This window comes from Plecotus auritus (assembly GCF_963455305.1).
Source record: "Plecotus auritus genome assembly, chromosome: 2".
NCBI lineage: Eukaryota > Metazoa > Chordata > Mammalia > Chiroptera > Vespertilionidae > Plecotus > Plecotus auritus.
This window is the reverse complement of record NC_137771.1, coordinates 48,260,184-48,285,474: the sequence shown is the minus strand read 5'-3', so window position 1 is coordinate 48,285,474 and position 25,291 is coordinate 48,260,184. Positions and strand designations below refer to the sequence as shown.

Below are 25,291 nucleotides of genomic sequence, written 5' to 3'. Positions count from 1 at the left end.
GTTCGGGGTATATAAGTGTTTTATTTCCCTGTGCAGGACAGTATGCTCTACCTCTTCTCCTGTGTCTCCAAGGTGAGCAATATTCCCTTTACATAGGAATTTAGCTACTTAGTTTTCCTATCCAAGGCAGCTAGAAGACTCAAGTCTTGTGAAATCCTTTATTAAAAAGATGGGGGTGGGAACCAGGAATTTCCTTGCAATATCCAAGAGTCTAGATTCCTGAAGGATGGCCATCTCCATAGCAAAGCTCAAAATGAATCTATCAAGTGCTATTAATAGATAAAAATGATTTCACAAGAGATAAATCTGTTTGAAACCTAAAGTCCACATGATATAATGAAAAGCACAGAGAAAAACCACCTGGATAACAGTGGTAATGAAATTAATTTAGTTCTCTATCAAGAATTTGTTTCTATTTAGCCTAAGGATAAATTCTAGATCTCTGAAATAAACATATGAGTCTTTGGGATGATATTACATGCATAGAAGCCCAGTACACGAATTCATGCTCTTGGGGGAGGGGGGTTCCCTCAGCCTGGATTGCAAGAGGGTGCAGGCCAGGCTGAGGGACCCCACTGGTGCACGATCAGGGCCAGGGAGAAACACAGGATATTGGCCAGCCTGGGAGGGACCACAGGAAGTCTCCAGGGTGTGTCCAGCCCATCTTGCTCAGTCCCAATCAGCCGGACCCCAGCAAGCTAACCTACTGGTCAGAGTGTCTTCCCCCTGGTGGTCAGTGCATGTCACAGCGAGCAGTTGAGTGGCCTTAGCATATCATTAGCATATTATGCTTTGATTGGTTGAATGGAGGACCAGATACTTAGCATATTAGGCTTTTATTATATAGGATAAGATCATGGCAATCCTTAGCTTATCTATACTTAAACCAAACTCAGAGTTGGAGATACTGTATTGTGCACTTAAACTTTGTAATCACCTCCTGGGGCAACTGGTCTACTTTTGGGAGTTTGTGCTGGTTATGTCCACAGGTCCTAGATCCTCAGACCTTCAGCATGGCACTTCTACTCATTGTGAGTGGAGTTATAAGTTGGTACACAATTCAAGAGAACAAGTTGGCAGCAGATATCAAAAGCCATTACAAATTGGTTTAAAGATAAAGCTGAAAGCAATAAAAATAGTTCTCAAATAAGCAGTTTAAGTAGATTTTGGCATAAAATGCAATATGGTCATTAAAAATAATAGGTAAAGGGATAGGGGAGAAAATAGAAACATGTCTGTGATATATTAAAGGAACAAATCAGAAGGAAGATGGTAGATGACAAGGTATGATGACCACTGTGTAAAATATTTAAATGAAAAAGGATAAAATGAAATAGAGTTAAATGTTTATGGTAAGGTGATAAAATTACAAGTATTCAGATGGTAGTGTCATCTATATTTTTGAAGTTTTATTTAATTAACTGGCTTTATTAATTGAATTAATAATCTGTAGTAACATACTAATCCATAAGAGAAACTTTAAATTAAAGTATAGTAAACTTACCATGGATATAATACCTCTTAACAGATGAAGGGATTCTACGCCATTTAATTTCATTGTTTTCATTAAGAATTTTCCACTCAAGAATAAAATATATCAGATTGTAATCACTAAGTGATAGCATCCAGGAAAGAATCACACAACTACTATTTAAAGGATAAGCATTGAGTGACTGCACGATATTTACTGAGGAGAAAAGAAAAATATTTATTTTTAAAATCAAAATTAATGAAAATCTCCTAATACCCTTGAAGAACATATAAGCTCCTGGAAAGGGAGAGAAGGAATGGAAGGCAGACATTTTCAAGTCTGAGCAATTACTTGCATCCATATAATATGTCATACTATTACATATATTTATAATCCATATAACACATGTATAATCCATATAACACATGTACACATGTCATTGTGCATATCAAGAGAGAGAGAGAGAGATTTACCTATGACTACCATTGGTCCAAAAGCATTAGATTTATTAGAATATTCTCACATTATAATATTTCAACCATGTTCTACCACATGAAAACCCCAGGACCATATACATAATCAGAGTACCATGTAGTTTGCTATTTTTCAGACAAAGAAGAGATCAAGGTAAAACAGAGAATTCCAGATTCAGGGAATCACAGGCTTCTTGGAAGACCATTTAGAATAGAAGGAGTTTACAAAGACTAAATATTTAAAAGGGCACAGGTTTACTACCCTGTACTTTTTCCATTACCTTTGCTCATAGGCCATGAGAGCGTTAAATTAAAATTTGCATAAGAGGCACCAATCGAATTGACGGCCAGAACTGTCACAGTATGTGTTTGCTCTGTCCACTGGAAAGTGAATTTGGTGTGATTGCCCACATCTTCTGACCATGTTCCATTGCCGGCAGTGTGATGCTTTACTACATATCTTCTCACACGGCACAATGAATCATTTTTCATCAGGGGCTGGAGTAAACATAAAACTGGATTAGTTTAAGGGCTACAGTGCTCTTATACCAACTGTGCTCATGGAACTCTTATTATACATTTCCACAGGGAGGCAGGGGTCAGACCAGAGGCAGCACGGCCTATGTCCAGGCTGAGGTATGGGGAGGTGGGGGCAGGGAGGGTCTGCCTCTGACCACAGGCTAGGTGAAGGTGTCAGGTGGTATGGAGCATAGCAAAGTTATTTTCCCCCTCCTGGTTGTTTTTTTTTTTTCCTTAAGATTCAGAAAATAAATCATTGGAAGATAATGAAGTATGAATACAAAGTTTTTCTACCAAAAAGTTTCACTCTCATTTTAAAGAAAAGACCAGCAGAGAAAAGCTGACAAATGTTAATCATCATATATTAATCACAGTAAAATTGTCACTCATTTCCCCTTCCCTTGATATGCTTCCACTTCAAGTAACAGAGGTTGTCAGAACAGTGTGCATGGCACCCCAGAATTTCAGTCCAAGGCTGAAAAGAAATCATACCAGGTCACTGGCAATTCCAGTGTAAAATACAGATTTAGTCCAATTCTAGTCCTCCACTCTACAGAATACACCACTCCTCGACCACCTTCACCTATTTCAGGTAAGAATAAGTGCTGCCAATTCTTTGTAAACCCACAGAAAGCTTGACTCTACAACAGACCAGTCCTGTTCAATTCCTTTCTTTCTTCCTTTTTTTTTTTTTTTTTTTTTTTTTTTGGTCACTGAGGTTCCTATACATCAGATATCAGAAAAAAATAAACACAAGTACATATACATCTATCCCTATAGGGCCTGAAATAATCTGGGTAAATGAGGAGTGAGATTTTTGCAGCAAACATTGCAAGAATGAAATGTCTGAAAAGTCATGCAAATTTCACATTTCATTTTTTTAAAACCATGTCAGTTTTCATATACAAATATTTACTTTTATAAACATCAATTAGAAATGATGATAAACTTCCTTACTTTTTGGTACTACGAAGCTGCTCCCAGCCGTGGGCAAACTACGGCCCGCGGGCCGGATCCGGCCCGTTCGGCTGTTCTATCCGGCCCGCGGAGCCGAAAGAGCGGAGGGTTCTCTTGCTCTCCCCTCCGCTCCTTTACTTTGAATTTATATTAGTTCACACAAACACTCCATCCATACTTTTGTTCCGGCCCTCCAGTCCAGTTTAAGAACCCATTGTGGCCCTCGAGTCAAAAAGTTTGCCCACTCCTGAGTCTAGACTCATCTTGTGGATTTCCTGCCCCAGTCCCAAACCAGCCATTTTTCAAGAAACTTTAGTTCCTTTCATTGGAGAATGGTATTAGAAACAAATCTGAGTATGCTCCTTGTCACTGGAGTGCCGTTACCTCGAGGCCCTCGCAGCTTGCAAATCATGATAATATATGGGTGTATACTAATATTTATATCTATAAATATCTCCAAATGAATCCATCTGAAGCCATATTAAGCTAAACAGAAGCTCATACTGATGTTTCCAACTCTAACCCTTCACCACATGGATCATTCCGGTCTTCTGCCCCTGGATTTTCTATAACCTGGGACCCACCATCCACACCCATTTCCTTGATTATTCAATTCCAGTTTACATGTATAGTAGTACAAGAATTGTTAACCCATAATAATTAACATTATCAAATAGAACCCAGTGCATAGTGCCACTTCTTTTGCCTTAGTTTTAAGAATCCATGCATTTACAAAGTTTTTTAGGCCTGCACTTTTTTCTCCCACCTCCTTCAGTGAGGTTTTGCATACACTTGTAATACAGTTAGATTCTTTTGTCCCAGTCTGGATTCATCCCGGGATCCTCCAACCCCCTAAATGATTTATTTTTAATTTGCATACATTAAGGTGCTCTCTATGGATTTTGACTAATGCATATGTACTCATCATACTATGTACCCACCATGGCAATCTACAGAATAGTTTAACCACCATAAACAACCCCTTGTGCTTTACCTATTCAAACTTTTCTTCATCAGCCAAACCCCTAGAAACCACCAATCTTTCTATCTTCTTTACAGTTATGCCTTTAGCAGAATGTCATGTATGTGAAATCATTATGTAGCCCTTTCAGATGGGCTTCTACCACTTAGCTACATGCATTTAAGATTCATCCACATCTTTTGGTGGCTTTATAGCAATTTCTTTTTATCACCGAATAACATTCCAGTGGATGGAAGTACCACAGTTTATCTATTCATCTATTGAAGAATATCTTGGTTGCTACCAGTTTAAGGTGATTATGAATAAAGCTACTATGAACATGTATGTGCAAATTTTTATGTGAAGACAAGTTTTCAAATCAGCTGGGTAAATAGCTAATAGTATAATGCTGGATCATATGGTAACACTATGTTTAACTTTGTAAGAAACTACCAAACTATCTTCCATTTTGCAGTCCCACCAGCAAAGAATAAAACTTCCTGTTGCCTTGCACCCTTGCCAGCAATTTATTGTCCCCTAGAGGCCCGGTGCACGAAATTCGTGCACAGGGGAGGGGGAGTGTCCCTCAGCCCAGCCTGCACCCTCTCCAATCTGGGACCCCTCGAGGGATGTCCAACTGCCCGTTTAAGCCCAATCCCAGTGAAATCGGGCCTAAACGGGCAGTCGGACATCCCTCTCACAATCCAGGACTGCTGGCTCCCAACTGCTTGCCTGCCTGCCTTCCTGATTGCCCCTAACCGCTTCTGCCTGCCAGCCTGATCACCCCTTAACCACTCCCATTCCAGCCTGATTGATGCCTAACTGCTCCCCTGCCAGCCTATTTACCCCTAACTGCCCTCCCCTGCAGGCCTGGTCACCCCTAACTGCCTTCCTCTGCAGGCCTACTACCCCCCAACTGCTCTCCCCTGCAGGCCTGGGTCCCCCCCAACTGCCCTCCCTTGCAGGCCTGGTCAACCCTAACTGCCCTCCCCTGCAGGCCTTGTCTCCCCCAACTGCTCTCCCCTGCAGGCCTGGGTCCCTCCCAACTGCCTTTCCCTGCAGGCCTGGTCGCCCCCAACTTCCCTCCTCTGATGGCTTGGTCACCCCTAACTGCCCTCCCTGCAGGCTTGATCACCCCCAACTGCCCTCCCTTGCAGGCCTGGTCCCTCCCATCTGCCCTCCCTTGCTGGCCATCTTGTGTCCACATGGGGGTGGGATCTTTGACCACATGGGGGCAGCCATCTTGTGTGTTGGAGTGATGGTCAATCTGCATATTACTCTTTTATTAGATAGGATAGAGGCCTGGTGCACGGGTGGGGGCCAGCTGGTTTGCTCTGAAGGGTGTCCCGGATCAGGGTGGGGGTTCCCTTGGGGCGTGAGGCAGCCTGGGCGAGGGGCTTGTGGTGGTTTGCAGGCCGGCCACGCCCCCTGGCAACCCAAGCAGAGCCCCTGGTATCTGGGATTTATTTATCTTCTACAATTGAAACTTTGTAGCCTGGAGTGGAGCCAAGCCTTCTGCTTGCTCCATGGCGGCAGCCATTTTTTGGGGGATTTATGTATCTTCTATAATTGAAACTTTGTAGCCTTAAGTGAGGCCTGGGCCGGCCAGGGTGTGTGGAAAGCTTGGCTTCCTCCATCACTGGGGGCAACTCTAGCCTCCTGTTCTTTCCAGCTCCATGGCTGCCGCCATTTCTGTTTGGATTTATGTATCTTCTATCATTGAAACTTTGTAGCCTTGAGTGGAGGCCTGGGCCGGCAAGGGCAGGCGGAAAGCTTGGCTTCCTCCGTCGCCGGGGAAACTCAAGCCTCCTGCTCTCTATGGCCGTAGCTATCTTGGTTGGGTTTATTTGCATATTTGCTCCTGATTGGCTGGTGGGCGTGGCTGGTGGGTGTAGCGGAGTGGTGGTTAATTTGCATATTACTCTTTTATTATATAGGATTTTTTTTTTTTATTTTAACCATTCTAAGAAGTATGTAATGGTATCTCTACACACTTGTTGGAATTTGTAATTCCCTTATGACAGATAATGTTTGCTGTGGACTGAATGTTTGTGTTTCCCTAAAATTGTGGCCAAAAAAATAATTCATTCACTTTGGATACAAAATTCATATGGTAGAGAGAATGTTTTGAAAATTGTTAGGCTGAATATCCACTGTTTATGGAAATATCCACTGTTTATATGTCATCATGCAAAAAGAATATCTCTTGTTTTAGATGTCCTTGAGGAATGTGGAGAAGGCATCTACTTTGTTTAGGATTAAATATAAATAAAATTCTTGGACTTGAAGGGACATTAGATGTCATCTGGTGCAATCCTACTTTTATGCAGATGAGTCTAAAGAGTTCAGGTGACTTTGCCAAAATAGTACTGACATAACTACAATACCTTAAGCTAAGAATAGAACTAAAGTCTCCTAACTCTGTGCTGACACACCCTCCACTAGGATCTTAGCTATCTGTGATCATCTCTCAAAATGGAAGTGAAATATGGGATTGCAGAGCCTAAAATTATGAACAATGAAAAATAATATAAAAAAGCAGAAATACTTTCCAAAGTAAAGTGACGTTTCTTTCCTTTTTTGTGCTGTCTTCATGAATTATTCTCCAAAATTCAGGTCCTCTGATAGGAACTGCAAAACAACAAGGAGCCCAAGTTGTACGCATGTTCTCAGAAGTAATACTTTTCAATCACTGTATTTGAAACACACTTATGCATTTTTAAGACACGTTTACAAAATCTCTACAGACCTTTTATATCCTTGACCACTGTGTAGGCTGGAGTACTCCAATTACTCCAATATCCCAGTCCATCCAGCCTCTTACAGCGCACCTGAACAGCATAGACTGCACACAGGTCTGGCACCGGGAGACTGACAGATTTTGATTTTGCATCATATACCTCATACATCTGTAACATAAGTCAACGCATTAGATTGATCATGACTAACACCTAGGTGACTAAAGGGCCCTGAAGTACATTTTATTTTAAACCTTACCCCTATTCCAAATTGAAGAGTGAACTGACTTCATGTCTTCTGGCTTTGGAAATACTCATATCAGGCTTGGACCATGAGCTCCTTCAGGTTAAGGACAGCCTTGTTGTAACCAGATTGGGACTGGTTCACTTGCAGCCTCGCTTCCCAATCATTCTCTTAAGCCTATTATTACACATCTCTGTCCACTAAGCCTCTATCCATAAAAACTATTAAGAATTTTAACCGAGTAGTTAATCAGGCCTGCTGTAGAGGATCTCTGATATTCAATCTCCTCAATAAGCAGGTAGAGGATCACACTCATTCAGTTACAATCATCATGACCTAATGATATTTGTAAGTCTTTGCAGGCTGCCATCAGAAAACTGACCCCACAAGTCATCATTTACACACTTGCAACTCTGGGTATGATTCTGGTTATTTGGTAAAAGCAGCTTCTTCCAAAATGTATTCCATTGAATATGTGTACTAAAGAATATTATTAAATGTTGGAGGAGAAGGGGTTTATTGGTAAAATAAGTTTGAGAAGTATAGGGTGAATTAAATTCACAAATAAATGTTGTTTTAATATAGGACCTTCCCTAACCTTTAATATGTAATAAACTATGACTTTACACTAGGAACATACAGTGATGCAGGGTTTCCTAAACTTATTTAACCATGCAAGCTTTTTTTAAGAAACATTTTATGGGACCAATGATAAAAGCTCACTTTTGGAAATGATAGATTGTGGGAAATTTTATTCCTTTAAAGGGTTAAACTTAGATCACTGTAACAAAAATAGCTACAGAATTCAGAGGATATACTAAATAAATTTTATGACAACAAAGTAAGTTTTATGAAATAAAATTATTAAAATAGTCAGAAATAACATTTAGTGAAGCAAGCTACATAAATTTCTAGATAAAAGTTACCTTCCACTGTATTTCTTTTCCATTTAAGCCATAACGAATCTGGAATTGAAGATTATTCTCTGGAAAAATTGGCTTTTTCCAAGATATTTTCAATAATCCAACTTTTGCAGTAATTTCTGCTTTCACACTGGATGGAGGTAATGGTTTTACTAGAAATTAAAAAAAACAAACAACAGTATATGTAACAGTAATGATGTTTAAAAAACCATTCTTATGTTATAATCTCCATACCTTATATTTATAAAGCAGTATCTCTTTTTCAAAAATGTCACACCCCTTATCTCATTTGCTCCCCTACAACTTTATGTAATAAATACAAAAGGGATTATTTTGCAAATAGCTTGATTCTTTAAAAATCAATACATTGTCCATGTCACTCTGTTTATAGTAAGACCTGATTAGAAATTGAGCCCTTGGCTCTGCATGCAGAAGATACCATACTGAACACAGGATAAACATCGAGAGCAAACTCTGTTCCATGTAGAGCTTTAATTAAAGGCAAAAAATATGCACTGCATCCATTTCCACATGTGTGAATTTCAAACTCTTCTCCTACTATCTATTAGTAAGCATTTCTGGGTCAAGGTCAGAGGTAGTCTTGCAGAGTGAAGACTTGGCTCTCTAAAATCTATGAAAAAAAGGCTTTTTTTTTTTAGTTGTATTTTTTAATTAATTAATTTTTTTACAATATACAAAATAAATCAGTTTCTATGCAGTCTCCACTTTCAGTTCTCTGGTGTCAGGGTTCTTTCCTGCAAGTTTTCTGTTGATTATTTAGGAAGTTTTTTTTTGTATTTTAGTTGTAATTCCAGTTTGTTCCTGGGAGCATGACCATGCAGCATCCACTTACTCTGCTGCCATTTTTAACCTCCTTTAGTAGTTTTCCTTTTTTAATTTTATTTTATTGTTTAAGGTATTACAAATAGTAGTACATATGTCTCCTCCCCCTGCCCCCATTGACCTCCCAGGGGACAGAAATGGAGGCAAAGGTGTCTAGAATGGCAAGAACATTTTTTTAAATAGAAAAAGACAATGCACCAACTCAACATATTTGGAAACCACAAGTCCCAGTGCCCAAGCACAACAATGTGACTTTATGTGGAAAAAGAAATCTAAACATTATGAATTTATCTTCTATTTAACAAAATGCAGGCTTTACCTCTGATGTGTACTAATTATTTGAAAGTATAATGAATGAATCAAATGGCGATTTTTGGCATTTTTCACAACCAAATAGTACAGAGCTCCGGAATGTATTCTTTTATCTCTGTTGCACAATCATAAATGGATCATTTCTCTAAGATTCCACAGTAATAATACTAGAGGGATATGTCAAATTTTCCCAGCGTCCTCTTAATCCTTTGAAATCAAAATGTCTTTTGAAAAGAGTATTTAAAATTTCATCATGAATGTCATCATTCCTTGTCTATTTTTTCTTCTTCACTTAACTTTAGCTATTTTGAATAGCTAAAGAAGAGGATAAATGTGCTCCCTACACAGCCTCATAAATTAAAGCCTTGAGTTATTACTATTCAGATTACAAAAACCATCAGAATACCTAAATTAAACTTTGAGATTTAAAAACTCCAAACGTTTCCGTAAGTACATTGGGAGAAAAATACAAAGTACTGCATTATTTATAACTAGAGGCCCGATGCACAAAGTTCGTGCAAGAATGGGCCTTCCTTCCCCTGGCTGCCAGCACCACCTTTGCTCCAGCCAGAGCCGCCTGTTTGCTCTGGCCTGGAGCCGCCTTTCCACCTCCCCACGTTGCCCAGAGGCCTGGAGCGGCTGGGGCGGTGCGGAACACCTGCGTTGTCGCCATGGCGATGATGCAAGTGTCCCGCCCCACCCCTGGCCACTCGGCTCCTGTGTATGCAAATTAACCCACCATCTTTATTGGGTTAATTTGCATAATCACTCCTGATTGGCTGGTGGGCATCACAAAGGTACGGTCAATTTGCATCTTACTCATTTATTAGTATAGATACTATAATGCACTTGGGGGGGCGTTCCCTCAGCCTGACCTGTGCCCTCTCGCAGTCTGGGAGCCCTCGGGGGATGTCTGATGGCCTAAGCCATCAGTCGGACATCCTTAGCGTTGCCACGGAGGCGTGAGAGGCTCCTGCCACCGCCACTGCGCTCACCAGCTGTGAGCCCAGCTTCTGGCTGAGTGGCGATCCCCCGTGGGAGTGCACTGACCACCAGGGGGCAGCTCCTGCATTGAGTGTCTGCCCCCTGGTGGTCAGGGCACATCATAGCAACCAATTGTTCTGCTGTTCAGTCGATTTGCACATTAGCCTTTTATTATATAGGATTATTAAATTTCACTCATCAAATAGTATGCTGAAAATATTCCTACTGTTAAAGAAATTGTGCTACAAAAATTTTAAAATAAAATAAATATAGTAAAACTTTCAAATGCTGATTGTCTTCTCAATTTCACTGTAAGCAGAAAAAATATTTAAATCTAATATGATCAGAAAATAGTAAAATACAACAACTGCCCTGAATCAACCTAAATCCAAATCTGATAGTAAAAATGAAGACACACAACAATTTAACTTACCCATGGAATCAGGAACAACACACGTTGGAGGAGAATCCAATGAACCCAAAGAGTGATTGATCCTTATCCACATTGTGTAGCCGGATAATAGAAAGATTGGCTGAAATATGCATTCATAAAAACCATCTCTCTGCAAATGGCAATCTTTGGGTTCAGAGATGGAATGATTAGGTGGAACATCAGAACAATAAAGGCTGCTCCTTGAAAGATATGAAAACAGTCCATTAATATACAACCTTGATGAAAGCAGTAAGATTTGAGAATTCTGCTTTGCTGTTTAAAAGGTACCATTTTTGCTCCATCTGAAAATAGTTGTCCTTATTAAAATAGGTATTTTAGAATTCCCAGCTATATCACAATCTTGTCTTTCCATAAAAGCAGACAGTAACCCTAATTAAATATTTCATTAGACACTAAGTGGGAATGCAAATAAATTAAATGGCATTGCTCTAACAAGGAGCTAATGACCCAGTTAGAGAGAGAACATATTAACACTTTGGAAGCTAAGTGAATATTATACCTATGTAATACCATTTTAAAACTATAGGCCAAAAGCAGCAGTGGGTATCCCTGAGATGGGAAAGAAAATAATTTCCTTACACTTTCAATACAAATTAAATTCTACCACAAACTGAAAACAGTCAATAGTAATTACAGCATAATTACAGTGTCCGACTATTTTCTAGTTCAAAGCAGTATAATTTTGAAGATATCAATTCTTGATTTGCATATGAATCATAGTCAAGAATATCATTCATCTTCTCAGAGAAGAAAATCATTTTTTATAACTGAGCCCCTATCAACACCCTGCCTCAAAACATAATAAGCATTTATCCTCTTCTTTGAAACCGCCCTTCTGCCACTATTTGCTCTTAATATGGCATTAAAATGGCTAAAAGTAGCAGTTACTGTTTTCTAATGAAGTATATTCTACTATCCACTTTCAAGAAGAAAATCTACAAGAATACTGTGATGGCGATATTTCTACAGGAAATTTTTGTCTCAACATACACACACACACACACACACACACACACACACACAAAACAAACAAACAAACAAAAAAAACCAAAACAGCAAAAAGAACACATACCTATGATACCTCAATTGCAAAGTACTCCCCGCGAGAGATTGGATTGCATTAGTTGACCATCTGCAAGTCATTTTAGTTAAGTACCCATCAGTTTCACATAATATATTGATGTTGACATCTATTTAAAACACAAAAAAATATTAATACATAGCAAAAATGCCAAAAAAAATGCTTAATGAAAATAAATGAGACTCTAATACAGGGTCCATAAGATAAATTTATCTTGTGGAACAAAAGGAAGAAAACCTCAGTGTGCTTACCAACCACATACAATTCAGCATAGCGATGGTGGCACTCATGCTCGTTGCAGCAGTACACGGCATCATAGGTGAACTTTCCTCGCAGTCTAGTTGCATTCAAACTGGGAAGAGTAACTTTGCTAACATGGTCCCCCACAATGTTATACTGGCTTTCAGGAATTTTCTCAGCTAAATTCATCCACCAAACAATCTTTTTTGAGGAAACAATCTTGTTTTCATTTTTGTAAATGCAGTGAAAAGAAACATTAGACCCAACACTTGTCAGAATTTTAGGTGGAAAGTATATGACATCTGTAATGAGGGAAGAAAGGTAGAAAATCAGATGAAGAAAGAAAACATTGTGTAAACAATTTACTACGTAAAAAAGATTCATAAAAGCATTCAGGGATGACACTGCCAAAAACAAAACAAGTGTGCTAAGAGACTGCATAACTGTAACTGCCTATTTGTGTACAGCTATTTAGGCTCCCAAGCACTCCCATTCTCAAATACTTGACCTTCCATAAATATCTTCAGTTTTATTATAATACTAGAGGCCTGGTGCACAAAATTCGTGCACAGGTAGGATCTCTAGGCCTGGCCAGTGATCAGGGCCGATCAGGTTCCCTGCCTCCCTGCCTCCTCCTTCCCTCACTCCCTCAGTACCCCCCCACCACCACCACCGCTGGTCATCTGCCATGTTCCGCACTGCACCCTGGTGGTAAGTGCACATCATAGCAAGCAATCAAACTCCCAGTCTCCTGGTTGAACTCCCTAGGGGACAATTTGCATATTAGCCTTTTATTATATAGGATATGATTTCATGAGTAATGGTCACTTGCTAAGGGATAGGTAGAAATTTAACGAAAGTGAAATATAGTCTAATTCCACAATGACTTATCTTCCATGAGACTTTGCTTTAAGAATCAGTGAAGCTTAGGGTGAGTTCTTAAATCTTTGTAAGATAACACCCCTCACCCCCCAAAAGATGGTGGACTATTGTCTCATTTAGATATATAAAAATTTCAAATTACCAGGAAAGGTACAAAAATAAGCTTTAAATAAAAAAACTAGTTAGGAAATATAAAATTAATGCACCAATATACAAAGCAGGTTTGTATATTACTGCTCTGTAGCATCATTTTGAGTTATTTTATGCCAGTCTCCTGTGTTTGAAGACCAAAGGAACCCAAATTTTTCTAAAATATTATTTTTAATGCCTATACACTATTCCATACTACTTTTTTAGTCCCTTGTGGTTGGAAACATAGTTTGTCTATATTTTTAATTAGAAATAGAATAAAAGTGAACAACTGTTAACAAAGGAAGAAATTATTTCTGCCAGAGTGCATTATAAAATCAGTATATTTAAGGTAACCCATTTTCTGCTGATAAATATGAATATCTGTTTTCTTACATAGCATTTTTTGGATTATCCCAAAAAACAAAATCGAAAACACTTCATTGGTTTTTAAGTTTTCTGCAATAGCATGTAAACTCCAATATCTTTACTAGTATATTTCCAATCTACACCAGACATTGGCAATTAGACATAAACAGGAAAAAACTTACTAGCATGAAAGTACTGAACAGAAGCCAGTGCATTAGGATTATAAACTAGTGTGGAGTGGCATTCAAGCCTCATAGTACATTACTTACTGCACACAAGTACCTAGCAGGGACCTGAGAGACCATTAACCTACCTTCCATGTGCTCCACATCTCGTTATTGAGCTGCTTCAAAAGACTCCGAGTAACCCATTTTTCAAAAGATTACAAATGAACTTTTAAAAATTAAGTTGAAGCTTTTTGTTTTAAAGGTAATAAAAACACAAAACATTTCACTTCAAAATCGAATGCATATAATTATGGCTTAACTGGGAAGTCAGATTAAAGTCAAAGTATTTTGGCATTATTAAGTGCTAAAATACTAGCTTAAAATAAGAAAGACAATTTATTAAAAACCTAACAATTTGTAAAATTTACATTAAACAAATGTATTGAAATTGATGAGGTAAATGTTGAATATTTACTTTTTAAATAATATAAATATGGCCCTAGCTCCTAGCAGGTTTGGCTCAGTGGATAGAGTGTCAGCCTGCAGACTGAAGGTCCCAGGTTTGATTCTGGCCAAGGGCACATGCCCAAGTTGTGGGTTTGATCCCCAGTGTGTATCATGTAGGAGGCAGCCAATCAATGATTCTCTCTCATCATTGATGTTTCTATCTCTCTCTCCCTCTCCCCTCCACTCTGAAATCAATAAAAAAATATTTTTAATAATAATAATATAAATATGTATTTTATTCTCATATGAGATACTATGCAATATTTAATTTTTAAAATAAGAAAACAAAAATGATTTTCTTCTCATGGCCAAGTAGCAATACCCTTTCAGAGTGTATATTAATGAATTTTATTAAAAGAGGAAATATTATTGATAAATATTAGTGAATTACTCAAAAGAATATATATCAAAACATTTTATATGAAGTTATTTGAAAATATCTTTTTTTAATAATGGAAAATAGATTTTTTAAATTCTTGGAGCAGACCTAAATTTTTTATGGGGAAAATATTTTCTCTAACTGGTTATAAGAGCTGCCACATGTGAAATGTAGAAACCAGCTAATATCTATTTATCCTCTTCTTTGGCAGCAACAAGAATGCAGTTAATAAAGGTATTATAAGAATTCAGCACTTCTAATGTTTGTTTCCAGTATGTAGCATAACCTCAATGCAGTATTATTAGACCAAAAGTCCTAGATTTTTTTCTAAAAGTCCAAGACCTCCCAGCAGCTATAATGAAAAAACTTAGCTAGCCAATTCATTTTACAAGAATCAATAATTCCTTGATTAGGAATAGTCAATGCTTCATTAACTGTGGTGCTTGGTAGGTATAGCTTTAATATCAATAATATCAATGAATAAAAAAGTGGTAACTATAAAGGTACTGATAATTAGCCTCCTGTTTGCTATAACAGCAATACATCAAGTAACCTCTGTTCAAAAAATAAATAAATGAAATCCTAAGTATTTGGAAATGATAAAGCATTCTAAATAAATAAAACTGATCTAAGGCTCATGTGCCTCTATGTAAAAGAAAGTTGTAATAAGCTGCAGTTTATCTGATGTTAAAGATAACTTTAAAAATATAAAAACTCTCAAAATTAAGCATCTGGAGTGAAAAAACTATTTTATTCCATAATATATAATAGTCAAATATAATTTTTAACATTTGAATGTACATCAAATAAATATAGCTGAGCCCAGCCAACCTGGCTCCGTGATTGAGCATTGACCTATGAACCAGGAGGGCACAGTTCAATTCCCAGTCAGGGCATATGCCCAGGTTGTGGGCTCAATCCCCATGTGGGGCGTGCAGGAGGCAGCCAATCAATGATTTTCTCTCATCATTGATATTTCTATCTCTCTCTCTCCCTCTTCCTTCCTCTCTGAAATCAATAAAACAATATGTATAGAAAATATATTTTTTAGTAAATATATCTGATTTTTCAAAATGTGAGTTAAGGAGCCCTGACCGGTGTGGCTCAGTTGGTTGGAGCATCATCCTGTGCACCAAAAGGTGGCAGGTTCAATTCCTGGTCAGGGCACATACCCAGGTTTCGGGTTTGATTCCCAGTCAAGTCCCATGCAGGAGGGCAACTGATCGATGTTTCTCTCTCACATCAATATTTCTCTCTCTCCCTGCCTTCCTCTCTCTAAGGTTAATCTTTTTTAAAGTAAGTTAAGGAAACATCAATACAAGTAGTGTTCTGAATTTATGAGTTTGAAACTTTTATATTAACTGTACATTTTGAAAAAGAATGTAATTCAACAAGATACCTGGGAGCTTTTATACAGGTTTTCATTAACAAATTAGCTTTTTCAAAACTTAAGTAGAAAATGTCTTTCTGGTTTAGTGCCACAAAATTTAAGAGTCTTATAATATACCAAACGCAACTTCAAAAAACATATTCCCTTTTCAATAGAAGGTACTGTTACAAAAACCTACCTTGTGTGGTAAAAATAAGAGGGGTGCTCCAGTCACTCCAGATGCCTGGGCCATCCAGCCTCTTGCTCCTCACCTGAACCTCATACGAAGACCCAGGAAGCACACCGTCTACTAGCAGAGATGTGGCTGAGACGATCTCATCAGCCTGTTAAATATTATTTGAAAACACCTAAGTATGAAGTCACTGTGAGCCCTTTACCGAAACTGATCACAGGCAAGTCTCAACAAATTTCAAAGAATTGAAATCTTACAGAGGAGTTAGCTGGCCACAATGGAATTAAACAGAAATCAATAACCAAATAACAAAGGTTGGTACATTAGTCAATAAAATTTTACATAACCCATGAGTCCAAGAATCACAATGACAATAAACAAATATTTTTAACTGGATGATAATGAATATGACTTTTCAAATCTTGAGATATATAGCTAGTGTCAGTGGGAAGCATCATGCCCCTGCTGACAACTGGAAAGCACACGGTGGAAATGATGTACAGGGTGAACAGAACTGTTTTGTTCCTAGAGGAAAACATCACAGAAGGAGGGCATGAATAATTTTTAAGAACCTTAGACTGATGATAAACTACAGTGAATCAAAATACAGTTTATAAAGTAGAAGGAAAATATTTAAGAGCTCTAACTCTGCGTAAAACAACCACCAACAAAGAATTGCTTAGCTAATAAATTCGGTTTTCTAATGATATACTCTAAAACTATTGGACTCCCCTGTATCTTAGACTTCAAGGCACCATAGAATGAAAATGGTGAAAAGCATTAGGAACCCATTAAACAATATTAGGTCACCTATAGTATTTAAAATCATATTTTCTCAATTTTACAGATCAGAAAGCTGAAGCCCAGAGAAGTCTAAACTCTGCTTTTCCATGCACATCATAAAAGGATTCCTATCCTGCTCTTTATGAAAATAAAGTCTCAAAAAAAGTTAGCCCAGATCTAAGAAAACAGATATTTATCTCTAAATTACAGAACTATTAGTCTCACAAAGTGCCAAAGTACATGCATGGCCCATGCGGTTCTTTACAATCTCCTTGTTCTCCTCCCCTAACTCTCTGGGTTTTTATTGCACACTAGAGGCCCAATGCACGAAATTCATGCAAGGGGCTCACCCCTTGCAGCCCTGGCTTCCTCTGGAAGGTCATCCAGACGGTTGTCCAGGTCGTCCAGACGATCATTCTGCTGTTCGGTCTAATTAGCATATTAGCTCTTTATTATATAGGATTAGTTGATTGATTGGTTTTGATTGAGGTAATTGGTTAGTAACATTACATTGATTTGGGAAAACTGAACAGTCACATGCAACAGAATGAAACCAGACCACTATTCCCTTTGATTTTATCTGCTTTGATTTGCACTCTTACTCTTACTCTCATTCACTCCCCTGGCCTCCAGCCTCTCACCCAGGTTAGAACCTCTGAATGGCTGTTTTCTCTATTTGAAACCGGATTCCCCCAGACATCTACATTGCCATCTCCTTCAAATCCTTGCTCAAATGTCAGCCTCTCAATGAGATCTTCCCTTACCTCCATTTAATACTATAACCCACCATCTCTCACCAGCACTCCCAAACTCCTCTCATTTTGGTCGACTAACCCAGTATATCCTGATACAAGCATGCCTGTTCTTGCTTTCTAGCAGGAGCTCCACAAAAACTTACTAAAAGACTGAAAAAAAGGATTTGATGCGCTTTACAGTGCAAATGCATATACTGCACTGCAGGTAAACAAATATACTGAGCAATTTTTAAAAGGATTAAATGTAACATCAGAAATCAAAGAAGACCGGTAGGTGAAAAAATTATAAATGAATTCAAAGATGAGGGGAAAGGAGAGAGATCAATCTAATATATGTAAACTTTTTTTGAAGAGGAGCTTTCTCTATTACTAAATTCTGGAAGGAATTTGTCATGCTCCTCAATATATAACATAGATCCATATATAAGCAACATGGAGTAACGTCAAATAATTTGTCTAAAAGCATTTTACAGAAGATGCAGAAATGCTGTTCATATGCTAAGTTCCTATGCTGACCTTAAATGAAAGCTAGTGGTGCAATGTTAAATTATAACGGATTCTACTCTACAGGAGCAGGCACATTTGGTATGTGGAAAGCACTTTCTATGGGACTTGGATAGGTCTCACCTTTACTTTAGTTGCGTCTCAACTTTTCCTTTACTAAAATATACTTACTTCTCTCCTACTTGTAGAATTCTCTGAATATTTCACTTGATATTGAAGTTGAAATGGTACCAATGTTGAACTGGACCAAGAAATCTTTAAATCACCACTGTCTGTGATTTCCATATGCAAACCTAATGGTGGATCGGGTTTCACTTAAGGAAAACAAACAAACAAACATGTTTTAGCCAAGCATTTCTTGTGATAATCATAAAATGAAGTCAAATTGAAATTTTAGCATATCTTGTTCTTTCAACTACTTAAAAGGTGACCTGGAGGACAAATTACCTGAAAGTCTTAATGTTAAAATATAATGTCATATGCAGATTCAAAAAGTGATATATCCCCAATAACGTAGAAAGAAGTACAGGAAAAATTGTGAGGAAAATTGTTTCAGATACCTAGAAAAGTGACTCTAGTGATGTCAAAAACAATGATGCAAAGATACGAATAAAAAGTTTATATATGAGCTGAAAAAATAGTAACACTATTAAATTATATATTATATAATTATATATTAATAATTACATAAGAATTACCTATACTAATAAAAGGGTATATGTTAATTAGACATCCTTCCAGACCAAGCCATGGTGGTGTGAGTTGAGGCAGAGGTGGTTAAGGGAGATCAGGCTGGCAGGGAAGAGCAGTTAGGAGTGATCAGGCTGGCAGGGGAGAGCAGTTAGGGGCATCAGGCTGGCAGGCAAAGGCAGTTAGGGGCAATCAAGCAAGCAGGCAGAGGGGCAATCAGGCAGGCAGGCAGAGGCTATTAGGGGTGATCAGGCAGGCAGGCAGAGGTGGTTAGGGGCAATCAGGCAGATAGGCAGAAGCAGTTAGGGGAGATCAGGCAGGTAGGCAGAGTGGTTAGGGGTGATCAGGCAGGCAGGCAGGTGAGCAGTTAGGAGCCAGTGGTCCCAGATTACGAGAGGGATGTCCGAGAGGTCCCAGATTGGAGAGGGTGCAGGCCGGGCTGAGGGACCCCCCATTCCCATGCTCGAATTTCATGTACCAGGCCTCTAGTAATATATAATTTAACATATATACACAAAACTGAATTTAAAAGTTAAATATTTTAAGTTAACATTTACTTATATTAGTCACATTTGTAGTGACATATTCAAATTGGTCAAAAAATGTGGGGGGATCTTTGCACTGGAAATATGGAGCATTACCTATTAATTGAGTTTTTCTTTTGCTCAGATTTGTATAGAAAATTATTCCTTGTTTACTTTTTGTTTATCTCTGCCCACTATTATTTGTCCCTACTCTGTGAGGCAAGAATTTTGTCTCATTCACCACTGTTTTCCCTGGTTCCCAAATCATGAGCCTCTAAGAAATATTTATTGAAGGAATAAATCCAGGCCAAAAAAAAAAAAAAAAAGCTCCTAATTATTATCATAAATAGTTATCTGAAATGTAAAAATGTGATAACCAGATACTTTATATCTCATTAGACAGATCCAGGATTTAAAGAAATAAAACTGTTTTCAAGCAATAATTTAGGTTACAATTGCAAAGTTAGCAATACTACTGTTACTACTGAATGACTGAATGCTACAACCATTCCAGAAGTTGCTCACAATACTCCCTAGCACTACATTTACCATGATTACAGAGTTGGTCAAAGCGAGATAAGCTAGTGACAAATTTTGTAATCTGTGTTTAATCTGTTTGTATGACTGATGTTTAGATCTGTGATTTTCTTATGCACAACTTACCGATAGTGATGAGTTGAACTGACATTAAAGGTGACTGAAAAACCACTCCCCCAGATGTGATTTTTAAATACATAGAGAGAGTGCAGTTGAGTTTGGCTGCTGGCACAGACACATGGCATTCACAACATTTATGAGCACTGCAGTTGCACTGAACAAGCTGGAAACTGCCTTGCTGGGGGACCAGTGGTGATTCTTCTAACACTTCAGGCCTACGTGAAAAAGAAGAGGCAAACATTGATATAGATGTAAAGGCACTGACTATATTTAAAATGTTGGACACAAAATCCAAATTGAAATAAGCTATTCTGGACACCCAGCATAAAGGGCATCGGCAAAGCAATACATTATATCAGGGAAACAAAGACAAGGGCAGTTAGCTGTCAGAAATAATATAAGCAAGAAGAGAAGAACAAAAAGGAAAGAAAAAATGCTATTCTAAAATCCTATACCCAATGTAAATATCTTTCAAAAATAAATGTGAAATGACGACTTTTTTGCAGGCAAACCAAAACTGAAAGAATTCACCACCATGAGACCTGCATTATAAAACATGTTAAAGGAAGTCCTTCAGGCAAAAAGAAAATGAATAATAGCAAATCAAAGTCTAGTTCTACACAAAGAAATAAAATTTAATGGAGGGTAAATATTTACGGATGATCTAAAGCAAAAATAATTACCATGTAGTGTGGGGTTTATACTATAAGTAGAAGTAAAATGTATAACATTAACACCAAGCTTAGGAAGGGGGAGATATGTTATTATGCAGTGAAGTGGTGTAATATCATTTGGAGGTATAATATCAGGCTATCTTATAAATCCTAAAGCAACCACTAAAATAATAAAATAAGAAGTTACAGCAAAGGGAGGGCAGGGGAAGGTGGGAGGGGGGATAAGAGATCAACCAGAGGACTTGTATGCATGCATATAAGCATAACCAATGGACATAGACAGTAGGGGGATGAGGGCTTGTGCTGGGAGGTGGGAGTGGGTGGGGAGAGGTTAATGGGAGGAAAGAAGACATATGTGATACTTTCAACAATAAAGAATTTTAAAAAAAGAAGTTATAGCTAATAAGCTACAATAATCAAGTCAATGGAGTATTGGTGTAAAGAGAGAAAAGCAGATTGCTGGAACAGAAGATCAACACCTATATGGACAACCAATTTTCTACAAAGGTAAAGAAGCAGCTCTGTGAATACAGAATCTCAGAGGGAAGGTGGAGGAGGGTGGGTTGGTGGAAAGTGATCAACCAAAGAACTTGTATGCATATGTGCATAACCCATGGACACAAGACAATAGGGTGATGAGGGCCTAGGGCGGGGACGGGCCAGAAAGGTTCAATGGGGGAAAAAGGGGGGACATAAGTAATACTTTCAACAATAAAGTGTTGTGTTTTTGTTTTGTTTTGTTTTGTTTTTTTAAAAGAAGCAGCTCTGGGTGAGTGAGGCAAGCGGAGCCAGAGACTAGACCGGAGGCCGAACTTGGGATCTGACAAGATGGCCAGGTTGCCCTGCAGGATTATCAAGGAAACCCAGCGTTTGCTGGCAGAACCAGTTCCCGGCATTAAAGCAGAACCAGATGAGAGCAACACCCGTTATTTTCATGTGGTCATTGCTGGCCCCCAGGACTCCCCCTTTGAGGGAGGGACTTTTAAACTTGAACTATTCCTTCCAGAAGAATAATCGATGGCAGCACCTAAAGTACGTTTCATGACCAAAATTTATCATCCTAATGTAGACAAGTTGGGAAGAATATGTTTAGATACTGTGAAAGATAAGTGGTCCCCAGCACTGCAGATTCACACAGTTCTGCCATCGATCCAGGCTTTGTTAAGTGCTCCCAACCCACATGACCCATTAGCAGATGATGTAGCGGAGCAATGGAAGACCAACAAAGCCCAAGCCATTGAAATAGCTAGAGCATGGACTAGGCTACATGCCATGACTAATATTTAAACCGATCTGATCATGAGGTGTGCATCACTTCTCCTGTTCTGCCAAGACTTCTTCCTTTTTTGTTTACATTTAATGGACACAGTCTTAGAAACATTACATAATAAAAGCCCAGACATCTTCAGTCCTTTGGTGATTAAATGCACATTAGCAAATCTATGTCTTGTCCTGATTCACTGTTATAAAGCATGAGCAGAGACTAGAAGTACCATCTGGATTGTTGTGAAACATTTAAAAGCAGTGACCCCTCTCTGCTTTTATCCATTTCCCCCCATCATGGTTTAAGTATAAAGCACTGTGAATGAAGGTAGTTGTCAGGGTTAGCTGCAGGGGTGTGGGTGGTTTTTTTGAGGGGGTAGGTAATTTAATTTTAATTTTATGGGCTCCTTTTCCCCTTTTTATGGTGATCAAATTGCATTGGTTAAAAGCAGTTAACCAGTTCTTTAGAATATGCTCTTTAGCCAAGTCTAACTTTATTTAGATGCTGTAGGTGGATAAGCTTGATTGTTTAAACCAAAATGGGAACATTAAACAAACACCATGGCCCTCACGAATAACATTGTGACTTTGCTATCAAATGTAGAATCCTCCCTTCAAGAAAAGCTTGTGACCATTTTGTATGGTTTGCCTGGAAACTTCTGTAAATCTTATGTTTTAGTAAATTTTGTTTGTTTGTTATTCTAAACAATAAATAAATAAAAAGAAGCAACTGTGTGGAGAAAGGGTAATCTTTTCAATGAATTGTGCTGGAACAATGGGATCTCTATATTCTAGTGATTCATTCAAGGAAGGTAGGGGCGGGGAACCCTTCAATCCATACCTCACACCAGATTAAAAAATTAATTCAAAATGGATCACTAGCCCTAGCTGGTTTGGCTGAGTGGATAGAGCATTGGCCTGAGGACTGAAGGGTTGGTCCCAGGTTCAATTCCAGTCAAGGGCACATGCCAGGGTTGTGGGCTCAATCCCCAGTAGGGGGTGTGCAGGAGGCAGCCAATCAATGATTCTCTCTCATCATTGATGTTTCTATCTCTCTCTCCCTCTCCCTTCCTCTCTGAAATCAATAAAGATATTTTTTTAAATGGATCACCAATTCAAATGTAAAACCTAAAGCTAAGGAACTTCTAGAACAGAAGATGGGTGGGGTGGGGAGGTGTGACCTTGAGTTAGGTAAAAATTTGTTAGCTTCAAGACACCGAAAGTATGACTCATAAAGACCAAATTGATATTTCTGGGTTCTCTGCTCTGTTCCATTGGTCTATATGCCTGTTCTTGTGCCAGTACCAGGTTGTTTTGAGTACAGTGGCTTTGCAGTAAAACTTGAAATCTGGTATTGTGATTCTTCCAACTTTGTTTTTCTTTCTCAAGATTGCTGCAGCTATTCGGGGTCTTTTTTGATTCCATATAAATTTTTGGAGAATTTGTTCTAGCTCTGTGAAATATGCTGTTGGTATTTTAATGGAGATTGCATTGAATCTGTAGATTGCTTTGGGTAGTAGGGACATTTTAATGATGTTGATTCTACCAATCCATGAACACTGTATATTCTTCCACTTGCATATATCTTCTTCTATCTCTTTTTGCAATGTCTTGTAGTTTTCCAAATATAGGTCTTTTACCTGCTTGGTTAAGTTTATTCCTGAGTATCTAAATTCTTTGTTGTAATGGTAAATGGGGTTATTTGTTTGGTTTTCCTTTCTGAGAGTTATTATTGGTGCATAAAAATGCCATGGACTTCTGGGTATTAATTTTATATCCTGCTACATAGTCAAATTCATTTATTAAATCTAGTAGTTTTCTGATGGAGTCTTTAGGGTTTTCTATGTATAGTATCATATCATCTGCAAATAGTGACAGTTTTACTTCCTCATTTCTAATTTGGATGCCTTTTATTTCTTCTTCTTGTCTTATTGCAATGGCTAGCACTTCTAGTACTATGTCAAACAGGAGTGGTGAAAGTAGGCATCCCTGCCTTGTTCCTGTTCTTAGGGAAAATGGTTTTAGCTTTTGTCCATTGAGTATGATGTTGGCTATAGGTTTGTCATATAAGGCTTTTATTATATTGAGGTATAATTTCTCTATTCCCACTTTGCTGAGAGTCTTTATCAAGAAAGGGTGTTGGATTTTGTCGAATGCTTTTTCTGCATCTATTGTTTTGATCATTTAATATTTGATAGAGGAGGCAAGAGTATACAATGGAGTCAAGACAGTATCTTCAATAAATGGTGTTGGAAAAATTGAACAGATACATGCAAAAAAATAAAATTAGACCACCAACTTACACCATACACAAAAATAAACTCAAAATGGATAAAAGACTTAAATGTAAGACAGGAAACCATAAAATCCTAGAAGAAACCATTGGCAGCAAAACTTCAGACATGACTCGTAGCAATATGTTTACAGATACATCTCCTAGGTCAGTGGTCAGCAAACTCATTAGTCAACAGACCAAATATCAACAGTACAACGACTGAAATTTCTTTTGAGAGCTGAAAACCAACTTTTGCGCATGGGCCACGAAGTTTCAATCGCACTGTACATGCACGCCCGCACATGGTATTTTGTGGAAGAGCCACACTCAAGGGGCCAAAGAGCCGCATGTGGCTCGCAAGCCCCAGTTTGCCAACCACTGTCCTAGGACAATAGAAATTAAGGAGAAAATAAACAAATGGGACTATATCAAAATAAAAAGCTTCTGCACAGCAAAAGAAACCATCAATAAAATAACAAGAGTGCCAACTCCATGGGAGAACATATTTGCCAACAATACATCTGTTAAGGGTTAACCTCCAAAATCTACAGGGAACTCATACAACTTAACAAAATTAAGATAAACAATCCAATTAAAAAATGGGCAAAGGACCTCAATAGACATTTCTCCAAAATGGAGATACAGAAGGCCAAAAGGCATATGAAAAAGTGCTCAAAGTCACTGATCATCCAAGAGATGCAAATCAAAATGACAATGAGGTACCACCTCACACCTGTCAGAATGGCTATCATCAACAAATGACAAGTGCTGGCGAGGATGTGGAGAAAAAGGGAACTCTCTGCAATAGTGGTGGGAATATGGACTGGTATAGCCTCTGTGGAAAACAGTTTGGAGTTTCCTCAAAAATTAAAAATGGAACTCACATTTGACCCAGTGATTCCACTTCTAGGAATATATCCCAAGAACTCAGAAACACCCATCAGAAAGAATATATGCACCCCTATGTTCAT

At 38.2% G+C, this 25,291-nt stretch overlaps 1 protein-coding gene and 1 pseudogene across 10 annotated transcripts in view; one reads left to right on the top strand and one right to left on the bottom strand.

The window, feature by feature from the left end:
- LEPR (leptin receptor) overlaps positions 1–25,291 on the bottom strand; it is an 82,901-nt gene that overhangs the window by 17,407 nt on the left and 40,203 nt on the right. For all 9 annotated transcript variants that reach the window (XR_013960007.1, XM_080657540.1, XM_080657543.1 and 6 more), the window contains 11 exons: positions 20,115–20,323; positions 18,409–18,551; positions 16,202–16,346; positions 12,212–12,502; positions 11,952–12,069; positions 10,859–11,058; positions 8,290–8,438; positions 7,131–7,290; positions 6,930–7,012; positions 2,226–2,442; positions 1,505–1,687 (listed from right to left, as the gene is read on the bottom strand). Coding sequence is in view for 8 of the 9 variants with exons in the window: in XM_080657540.1 (XP_080513666.1) it covers positions 1,505–1,687; positions 2,226–2,442; positions 6,930–7,012; positions 7,131–7,290; positions 8,290–8,438; positions 10,859–11,058; positions 11,952–12,069; positions 12,212–12,502; positions 16,202–16,346; positions 18,409–18,551; positions 20,115–20,323 (1,898 nt within the window). In the remaining variant the exon portion in view is untranslated. The remainder of the gene's footprint in view (positions 1–1,504; positions 1,688–2,225; positions 2,443–6,929; positions 7,013–7,130; positions 7,291–8,289; positions 8,439–10,858; positions 11,059–11,951; positions 12,070–12,211; positions 12,503–16,201; positions 16,347–18,408; positions 18,552–20,114; positions 20,324–25,291) is intronic.
- LOC308242852 (ubiquitin-conjugating enzyme E2 N-like) lies at positions 21,611–22,069 on the top strand (annotated as a pseudogene). The gene has a single exon. The product of its transcript is annotated as a ubiquitin-conjugating enzyme E2 N-like (transcript).